The sequence below is a fragment of the Anomaloglossus baeobatrachus genome, chromosome 12 (genome assembly GCF_048569485.1).
Source record: "Anomaloglossus baeobatrachus isolate aAnoBae1 chromosome 12, aAnoBae1.hap1, whole genome shotgun sequence".
In the NCBI taxonomy this organism is placed as follows: Eukaryota; Metazoa; Chordata; class Amphibia; order Anura; family Aromobatidae; genus Anomaloglossus; species Anomaloglossus baeobatrachus.
Window position 1 is genome coordinate 31503081 of NC_134364.1, and position 10787 is coordinate 31513867.

A 10787-nucleotide genomic window follows, 5' to 3' on the forward strand; every position below is an offset into this window, starting at 1 on the left:
TCGCGTCCCACCTCCCGCCTGACCCAGCAACTCGCGTCCCACCTCCCGCCTGACCCAGCAACTCGCGTCCCACCTCCCGCCTGACCCAGCAACTCGCGTCCCACCTCCCGCCTGACCCAGCAACTCGCGTCCCACCTCCCGCCTGACCCGGCAACTCGCGTCCCACCTCCCGCCTGACCCGGCAACTCGCGTCCCACCTCCCGCCTGACCCGGCAACTCGCGTCCCACCTCCCGCCTGACCCGGCAACTCGCGTCCCACCTCCCGCCTGACCCGGCAACTCGCGTCCCACCTCCCGCCTGACCGGGCAACTCGCGTCCCACCTCCCGCCTGACCGGGCAACTCGCGTCCCACCTCCCGCCTGACCGGGCAACTCGCGTCCCACCTCCCGCCTGACCGGGCAACTCGCGTCCCACCTCCCGCCTGACCGGGAAACTCGCGTCCCACCTTCCGCCTGACCGAGCAACTCGCGTCCCACCTCCCGCCTGACCGGGCAACTCGCGTCCCACCTCCCGCCTGACCGGGCAACTCGCGTCCCACCTCCCGCCTGACCCAGCAACTCGCGTCCCACCTCCCGCCTGACCCGGCAACTCGCGTCCCACCTCCCGCCTGACCCGGCAACTCGCGTCCCACCTCCCGCATGACCCGGCAACTCGCGTCCCACCTCCCGCCTGACCCGGCAACTCGCGTCCCACCTCCCGCCTGACCCGGCAACTCGCGTCCCACCTCCCGCCTGACCCGGCAACTCGCGTCCCACCTCCCGCCTGACCCGGCAACTCGCGTCCCACCTCCCGCCTGACCCGGCAACTCGCGTCCCACCTCCCGCCTGACCCGGCAACTCGCGTCCCACCTCCCGCCTGACCCGGCAACTCGCGTCCCACCTCCCGCCCGACCGGGCAACTCGCGTCCCACCTCCCGCCTGACCGGGCAACTCGCGTCCCACCTCCCGCCTGACCGGGCAACTCGCGTCCCACCTCCCGCCTGACCGGGCAACTCGCTTCCCACCTCCCGCCTGACCGGGCAACTCGCGTCCCACCTCCCGCCTGACCGGGCAACTCGCGTCCCACCTCCCGCCTGACCGGGCAACTCGCGTCCCACCTCCCGCCTGACAGGGCAACTCGCGTCCCACCTCCCGCCTGACCGGGCAACTCGCGTCTCACCTCCCGCCTGACCGGGCAACTCGCGTCCCACCTCCCGCCTGACCGGGCAACTCGCGTCCCACCTCCCGCCTGACCGGGCAACTCGCGTCCCACCTCCCGCCTGACCGGGCAACTCGCGTCCCACCTCCCGCCTGACAGGGCAACTCGCGTCCCACCTCCCGCCTGACCGGGCAACTCGCGTCTCACCTCCCGCCTGACCGGGCAACTCGCGTCCCACCTCCCGCCTGACCGGGCAACTTGCGTCCCACCTCCCGCCTGACCGGGCAACTCGCGTCCCACCTCCCGCCTGACCGGGAATCTCGTGTCCCACCTCCTGCCTGACCGGGCAACTCGCGTCCCACCTACTGCCTGACCGGGCAACTCGCGTCCCACCTCCTGCCTGACCGGGCAACTCGCGTCCCACCTTCTGCATGACCGGGCAACTCGCGTCCCACCTTCTGCCTGACCGGGCAACTCGCTTCCCACCTTCTGCCTGACCGGGCAACTCGCATCCCACCTCCTGCCTGACCGGGCAACTCGCGTCCCACCTCCTGCTTGACCCGGCAACTCGCGTCCCATCTGCTGCTTGACCCGGCAACTCATGTCTTGCTTCCTGTATGACCCAGCAACTTGCGTCCCACCTCCTGCATAACCCAGCAACTCATGTCCCATAAAAGTATTGGAATATGTTTAAAGGGAATGTGTTGCCAGGTTTTTGCGATGTAATCTGAGAGCAGCATGGTGTAGGGGCTGAGATCCTGATTCCAGCAATGTGTCACTTACTGGGCAGTTTGCCCTCATTTTTATACAAATCAGTTTTCTCTGCTGCAGATTTAGCAGAGCTCAGAATGATGACCTCTGTATAACCCCACCCCCCACCACTGATTTGCAGCCTTCTGTATACACTGCATATTGATAATGGTGGGGCGTGGTTACACAAAGCAGCTGACTAGGAGGCATGAGACCACTAGTCCTGTAGTGATAATCTCCTGCTGATAAAACACTGATTTTATTGCAACAACATACAGCTCAGTAAGTTGTACATCCCTGGAATCAGGGTCTCAGGCCCTACACCATGCTGCTCTCAGATTATAAAGCAAAAATCTGCTGACAGATTCCCTTTAAGGTCAGATTCACACATCAGAAACCATGATGCCTGGACATATATAAGATCAATTCAGAAGATATGTTACTGGTCAATGCACTGTGATATGCCAGTGACTGCACAAAACGCATGTGTGTATCCGATGTAAAAAAAAATAAATAAAAAAAAAGGGGCGAAACTTCTTGAAAGTGTATTACGAAAGTGCAGCTTATTTAATGTTTAATCTTATTTAATGGGGATGCGCGCACACTCAACAACCGGCCCATGTGACCCCTGGAAACTACAACCAGGACTGATCAGGTGCGGCTGTATTCACTGCCCTCTGCACATCATCATCAGCGCGGGAGGGAGTGAACAAGTACGGTATACTCACCGTTCCCTGCAGCATCACGATGTCCTCCTGTCTGCCGGCCGCTGCTGTGTGTGGAGAGCGGTGCGCACAGCGATGACGTCATCCCTGTGCGTACCGCTCTCTACACACATCAGCGGACGGCAGACAGGAGGACATCGCAATGCTGCAGGGGAACGGCTCCACACAGGTCAGTGCTGCTGCTGCTGACAGACAGGAGGACGAGCGATGCTGCTGGAGTGAGGAAAGGTGAGTATAAATGTTTATTTTTTTTTTTTGTGCGCCACAGGATGCAGGCCATATACCAGGATGAGGGTATATAACGGAATGAGGGTATATAGCAGGATGGGGTTATATTATGAGCAGGACGGGGGTATATTATGAGAAGCATGGGGGTATATAGCAGGATGGGGGTATATAGCAGGACGGGGGTATATAGCAGGACGGGGGTGTATAGCAGGACGGGGATGTATAGCAGGACGGGGATGTATAGCAGGACGGGGATGTATAGCAGGACGGGGGTATATAGCAGGACGGGGGTGTATAGCAGGACGGGGGTGTATAGCAGGACAGGGGTATATAGCAGGACAGGGGTATATAGCAGGATGGGGGTATATAGCAGGACGGGGGGTATATAGCAGGACGGGGTATATAGCAAGACGGGGGTATATAGCAAGACGGGGGTATATAGCAAGACGGGGGTATATAGCAAGACGGGGGTATATAGCAGGACGGGGGTATATAGCAGGACGGGGCTATTTATTAGGATGGGGGCTATACCAGGATGAGGGACAGATACACAAGGAAGGGGATCATATAAAAGGCAGGAGGATCATCACCAGGATGGGGTACCTTAGTAGAGAATTTGGGGACATTACCCCCATAAGTGTCAGCAGCAAATCCTTGCCCCATAACAGTGTGTATTGACCACACTTTTTGGTTAAAAATGTATTTTCCTCCTCTAAAACCAGGGTGCGTCTTATAGTCTGAAAAATACGGTACATCAATTTGCTCAGTTACTTCTGCTCAATGACATCCTGGCTGCAGATCAGAGAGCATTTTCACCCCGACAGGTTCCCTTTAAGGATAAAATCCACAATCCCTCTATGATCTGTAAAACCCGCGTCACACCATGTCATTGCTCGCTCACCTTTTTTGTTAAACAGTCATCGGAGTCAGAAAGCATCCTAGTGGAGACATGGAACATGACCTCTACAATAGAGGTGGTAAAATACGGGGTGCTCAGTCCAGTGCTCTTGTTCCTCTGGAGCCCCCCCAAGAAGCCGCAGTGGTTAGCCAGATTCACCTGCAGACACATCACATATTAGTTGTTGAACCCAATACCACTGATCTTACTGTCTTACTAGTAATTTTATAGAGTATTTATAAGATAAATTTAAAAAAAAAAATATATACTATATATAAATATGCAATATGCAAATTGGGGAAAATGTAAATTGTCACATTTTCTGCATTATAAATAATACAGCAGGAAAAAATAAATTATGGTAATATATGGCGTGGTTGTCTGGGCATACAGTGCAGACCAAAAGTTTGGACACACCTTCTCATTCAATGAGTTTTCTTTATTTTCATGACTTTGAAAATTGTAGATTCACATTGAAGGCATCAAAACTATGAATTAACACATGTGGAATGAAATACTTAACAAAAAAGTGTGAAACAACTGAAAAGACTATATTACGTACTGGTAATGGGATTTTCCTGAGTCCACAACAGCACCCACGAGAGAGGGATCCGCCCCCTTCAGGACAGGAAACCTACAGATAAAAAGGGGCGGTCCCCCTCCCTCATCAGTTGGTTGCAGAGACCGGGAGAGGAACCGCCAAAGAATTAGCAAATAACACAGACCAATCCCAGGACACCGAAGCGTGAGAAAAAACAAACAAAGAAAGGGCAGGGGTGTAAAGGGTGCTGTCGTGGACTCAGGAAAATCCCATTACCGGTACGTAATATAGTCTTTTCCTTTCGTCACGACAGCACCCACGAGAGACTTAGAGAGAAGACACACTGAGGGCGGGATAACCACGGGAAGAGCCAAGCTGCCAAATGGAAGGTTAGTGGAAGAACCAAAGGCCAGCCGGCAGAGCCTGGAAAAGTTGAAGGAGAAGACCAAGGCACAGTCTTACAAAACCGTCGAGGAGACATCCGCCACAGCCACCAAGTAGGAGGCCACCTCGCAGGAGAACGATCCGTCACCGAGAAGGACAGGAGAACAGGCTGCACCACAGACGCGAGGGAAACCGTAGCCCACAGCCATCGGGGCAAAGGACGGCACGACACCAGAGGAGCACAGCCAGAACCCTGAAAGACAAAAAATAAAAGACCCATCCAGCCGCCAAGGGGCCGCCGAGCGACCCGGAGGGGGGGACAGCGGCCCTTCCAAGCAAGGACGCGAAAGGAAGGAAGGGAGAAAGAGCACATGACAGAGAGGGGCAAGAAGGGCGCAAAGGGTAGGGCGCCCAACCCCAGAGCAAGACCCCAGGGAGGAGAGCCGGTAGACGGGCCGGCTGGCAGCGGCCCCCAGCCGGAAGGAACGCACAACCCCTCAGAACCCGCAAGACGGGATGGAAACAGGGCGCCCAGGGCAGAAACAGTTACCCGGAGGGGACCGACCGAGAGACCCATAACCCGTCCGGACAGGAGAACGGCAGAACAGAGGACAACGGAAGACAGCAGATGAGGAGGGAGGAAGGGAGGGCAGGAAGAGCAACCACAGCCGACCACAAGGTTGGGTGCGGACTGGCGGCCTACAGCGCAGCAAGGACGGGAAGGCAGCAATGCCCCGACAAAAAACACCAGAAGCGAAGCAAGAAACCCGAGGCGCCAGGCCCGGCGCAAGGCCAGGGAGGCGCAAGGCGGCAGAGGTGGAAGACCAGAACACAGGCCCCCGCGGTCCAAGGCCAAGAGGCCCAGGGGCCAAGAGGCCCAGGGGCCAAGAGGCCAAGAGTACAGAGGCCAAGAGGCACAGACGCACAGAGGGCCAGACGCACAGAGGGCCAGACGCACAGAGGGCCAGACGCACAGAGGGCCAGACGCACAGAGGGCCAGACGCACAGAGGGCCAGACGCACAGAGGGCCAGACGCACAGAGGGTCAGACGCACAGAGGGCCAGACGCACAGAGGGCCAGACGCACAGAGGGCCAGACGCACAGAGGGCCAGACGCACAGAGGGCCAGACGCACAGAGGGCCAGACGCACAGAGGGCCAGACGCACAGAGGGCCAGACGCACAGAGGGCCAGACGCACAGAGGGCCAGACGCACAGAGGGCCAGAAGCACAGAGGGCCAGAAGCACAGAGGGCCAGAGGCACAGAGGGCCAGATGCACACAAGCCCAGAGGCACAGAAGCCCAGAGGCACAGAAGCCCAGAGGCACAGAAGCCCAGAGGCACAGAAGTCCAGAGGCACAGAAGCCCAGAGGCACAGAAGCCCCCAGAGGCACAGAATCCCAGAGGCACAGAATCCCAGAGGCACCGAAGCCCCGAGGCACCGAAGCCCCGAGGCACAGAAGCCCAGAGGCCCAGACGGCCAGAGGCCAAGAGGCCCAGAGGCCCAGCTGCAGGAGACACAGAGGCCCAGAGGCACAGAGGCCAAGAGGCACAGAGGCCAAGAGGCACAGAGGCCAAGAGGCACAGAGGGCAGGAGGCCAGGAAACACAGAGGGCAGGAGGCCAGGAAACACAGAGGGCAGGAGGCCAGGAAACACAGAGGGCAGGAGGCCAGGAAACACAGAGGGCAGGAGGCCCAGAGGCCCAAGGCCAGGAGGCACAGAAGCAGGAGGCCAGGAGGCACAGGGCCCGGAGGCCCAAGGCCGGGAGGTCCAGAGGCCAGGAAGCCACAGAGGGCAAGAAGCCACAGAGGCCACAAAGGCCAGGAGGCCCAGAGACCAGGAAGGCCGGAGGCCAGGAGGCAAGGAAGTACAGAGGCCAGGAGGCCCGGAAACACAGAGGCCAGGAAGCACAAGACCCGGAAGCACAGAGGCCGGAGACACGAGACCAGGAGGCAACAGAGGCACGCGGCCAGGAAGCACAAGGCACAGAGGCCCGAGGCCAGGAGGCACCGAGGCAGGAGGCACCGAGGCCAGGAGGCACCAAGGCCAGGAGGCACCAAGGCCAGGAGGGAGAGAAGCCCGAGGCCAGGAGGCAGAGAGGCCCGAGGCCAGGAGGCAGAGAGCCCGAGGCCAGGAGGCACAGAGGCCCGAGGCCAGGAGGCACAGAGGCCCGAGGCCAGGAGGCACAGAGGCCCGAGGCCAGGAGGCACAGAGGCCCGAGGCCAGGAGGCACAGAGGCCCGAGGCCAGGAGGCACAGAGGCCCGAAGGCACAGAGGCCCGGAGGCACAGAGGCCCAAAGGCCAGGAGGCACAGAGGCCCAAAGGCCAGGAGGCACAGAGGCCCAAAGGCCAGGAGGCACAGAGGCCCGAAGGCACAGAGGCCCGGAGGCACAGAGGCCCAAAGGCCAGGAGGCACAGAGGCCTAAGGCCAGGAGGCACAGAGGCCCAAGGCCAGGAGGCACAGAGGCCCAAGGCCAGGAGGCACAGAGGCCCAAGGCCCGGAGGGACAGACTGACAGAGGCACGAGGCCAGGAAGCACAAGGCCAGGAAGCACGAGGCCCGGAGCACGAGGCCAGGAAGCACGAGGCCAAGAAGCACGAGGCCAAGAAGCACGAGGCCAAGAAGCACGAGGCCAGGAAGCACGAGGCCAGGAAGCACGAGGCCAGGAAGCACGAGGCCAAGAGGCACAGAGGACCAAGGCCCCGAAGCACAGAAGCCCGGAGGGACCGAGGCCAAGCGGCACAGCGGTCAAGCGGCACAGAGGCCAAGCGGCACAGAGGCCAACAGGCACAGAGGCCAACAGGCACAGAGGCCAACAGGCACAGAGGCCAACAGGCACAGCGGCCAGGAGGCACAGAGGCCCAAGGCCAGGAGGCACAGAGGCCCAAGGCCAGGAGGCACAGAGGCCCCAGGCCCGGAGGGACAGACTGACAGAGGCACGAGGCCAGGAAGCACGAGGCCAGGAAGCACGAGGCCAGGAAGCACGAGGCCAGGAAGCACGAGGCCAGGAAGCACGAGGCCAAGAGGCACAGAGGACCAAGGCCCCGAAGCACAGAAGCCCGGAGGGACCGAGGCCAAGCGGCACAGCGGTCAAGCGGCACAGAGGCCAAGCGGCACAGAGGCCAAGCGGCACAGAGGCCAAGCGGCACAGCGGCCAACAGGCACAGCGGCCAACAGGCACAGCGGCCAACAGGCACAGCGGCCAACAGGCACAGAGGCCAACAGGCACAGCGGCCAACAGGCACAGAGGCCAACAGGCACAGCGGCCAACAGGCACAGAGGCCAACAGGCACAGAGGCCAACAGGCACAGAGGCCAACAGGCACAGCGGCCAGGAGGCACAGAGGCCCAAGGCCAGGAGGCACAGAGGCCCAAGGCCAGGAGGCACAGAGGCCCCAGGCCCGGAGGGACAGACTGACAGAGGCACGAGGCCAGGAAGCACGAGGCCAGGAAGCACGAGGCCAGGAAGCACGAGGCCAAGAGGCACAGAGGACCAAGGCCCCGAAGCACAGAAGCCCGGAGGGACCGAGGCCAAGCGGCACAGCGGTCAAGCGGCACAGAGGCCAAGCGGCACAGAGGCCAAGCGGCACAGAGGCCAACAGGCACAGAGGCCAACAGGCACAGAGGCCAACAGGCACAGCGGCCAACAGGCACAGCGGCCAACAGGCACAGCGGCCAACAGGCACAGAGGCCAACAGGCACAGCGGCCAACAGGCACAGCGGCCAACAGGCACAGCGGCCAACAGGCACAGAGGCCAACAGGCACAGAGGCCAACAGGCACAGAGGCCACAGAAGCCCGGAGGCCCAGAGGCCACAGAAGCAAGGAGGCCCATAGGCCACAGAAGCCAGGAGGCCCAGGAGGCCACAGAAGCCAGGAGGCCACCGAAGCCAGAGGCCACAGAAGCCCAGAGGCCACAGAAGCCCAGAGGCCCCGAAGCCACAGAAGCCCAGAGGCCACAGAAGCCAAGAGGCCCAGAGGCCACAGAAGCCAAAAAGGCCCAGAGACCACAGAAGCCAGGAGGCCACAGAAGCCAGGGGGTCCGGAGGCCACAAAAGCCAAGAGGCCCGGAGGCCACAGACGCCAAGAGGCCCGGAGGCCACAGAAGCCAAGAGGCCCGGAGGCCACAGAAGCCAAGAGGCCCGGAGGCCACAGAAGCCAAGAGGCCCGGAGGCCACAGAAGCCAAGAGGCCAGGAGGCCACAGAGGCCAGGAGGCCACAGAGGCCAGGAGGACACCGAGGCCAGGAGGACACCGAGGCCAGGAGGACACCGAGGCCAGGAGGACACCGAGGCCAGGAGGACACCGAGGCCAGGAGGACACCGAGGCCAGGAGGACACAGAGACCAGGAGGACACAGAGACCAGGAGGACACAGAGGCCAGGAGGACACAGAGGCCAGGAGGACACAGAGGCCAGGAGGACACAGAGGCCAGGAGGACACAGAGGCCAGGAGGACACAGAGGCCAGGAGGACACAGAGGCCAGGAGGACACAGAGGCCAGGAGGACACAGAGGCCAGGAGGACACAGATGCCAGAAGTCCACAGGGGCCAGGAGTCCACAGGGGCCAGGAGGCTACAGGGGCCAGGAGTCCACAGAGGCCCAGAGGCCACAGAGGCCACAGGAGACCGAAGCCACAGGAGGCCACAGAGGCCAGGAGGCCACAGGGGCCAGGAGGCCAGGAGGCCACAGGGGCCAGGAGGCCACAGGGGCCAGGGTCCACCGAGGCCAGGAGGCCACAGGGGCCAGGGTCCACCGAGGCCAGGAGGCCACAGGGGCCAGGAGGCCACAGGGGCCCAGGAGCTCAGAGGCAGGAGAGACCAAGAGGGCACCCCAGCGCACACCCCAGTGCAGACACCACCAGGACGCCTGCCACAGCACAGCATGAGGGACGCTGACGGCAGAGGGACCGTCCCAGAAGGGGACTAGCCCCGGGCTGAAGGGCAGGGGGAAGGGCTGGCAGAGATCCACAGCCGAGCCCCCCCGATCCGCAGAAGCAGGAGCACAGCCGGGCCACCGTCGTGGAGACAGAACGCGGAAGGCCCAGGACACCCCTTCCCGCGTGCACCCGCCGTGCAGCGGTGAAGACGCAGGCACACGTCAGGGAGAGGCTCCGGCCCGACCGCCATAGCAACTCACCAGCACCGCAGCGTCCGGCCAGGATGGAGGGGACCACGGGCTTCACTAGGAACCTTCCCGGCCGCTCCCCCGGAAGCGCTCCTGCAGACTTCCGGGTCACTACAGCAGGGAGCGTGCGCTGACGCGGCAGGGCCCCCCCCACCGCGCACACGTTCTGGTAGAAGCACGCTCTGCTGCAGGCGTCATATCCCTGGAGGCAAAGCCGGACCAGGAGAAAGAGGACGAGGTGCACCGGAGGACGGAGTCCACGAGGGTAGCTCCACCATCCGTGCTTCCGGATCCTGAGCTCCGCCGTTCCCTTGGAGACCGCACGGACTCAACTGGACCCAGGTACTGTAGGTTCCGATCCCTGCAGGACAGGAAACCAACTGATGAGGGAGGGGGACCGCCCCTTTTTATCTGTAGGTTTCCTGTCCTGAAGGGGGCGGATCCCTCTCTCGTGGGTGCTGTCGTGACGAAAGGAAAATAGGTCTTATATTCTAGGTTCTTCAAAGTAGCCACCTTTTGCTTTGATTACTGCTTTGCACACTCTTGGCATTCTCTTGATGAGCTTCAAGAGGAAGTCACCGGAAATTGTTTTCCAACAGTCTTGAAGGAGCTCCCAGAGATGCTTAGCACTTGTTGGCCCTTTTGCCTTCACTATGTGGTCCAGCTCACCCCAAACCATCTCGATTGGGTTCAGGTCTGGTGACTGTGGAGACCAGGTCATCTGGTGTAGCACTCCATCACTCTCCTTCTTAGTCACATAGCCCTTACACAGCCTGGAGGTGTGTTTGGGGTCATTGCCCTGTTGAAAAATAAATGATGGTCCAACTAAACGCAAACCGGATGGAATAGCATGCCGCTGCAAGATTCTGTGGTAGGCATGCTGGTTCAGTATGCCTTCAATTTTGAATAAATCCCCAACAGTGTCACCAGCAAAGCCCCCCCACACCATCACACCTCCTCCTTCATGCTTCACGGTGGGAACCAGCCATGTAGAGCCCATCC

The 10787-nt window shown here is 60.9% G+C and overlaps 1 protein-coding gene across 5 annotated transcripts in view; it reads right to left on the reverse strand.

The window, feature by feature from the left end:
- RALGAPA1 (Ral GTPase activating protein catalytic subunit alpha 1) overlaps positions 1 to 10787 on the reverse strand; it is a 371616-nt gene that overhangs the window by 70212 nt on the left and 290617 nt on the right. For all 5 annotated transcript variants that reach the window (XM_075330777.1, XM_075330774.1, XM_075330775.1 and 2 more), the window contains one exon: positions 3742 to 3897. In XM_075330777.1, the coding sequence (XP_075186892.1) occupies positions 3742 to 3897 (156 nt within the window). The remainder of the gene's footprint in view (positions 1 to 3741; positions 3898 to 10787) is intronic.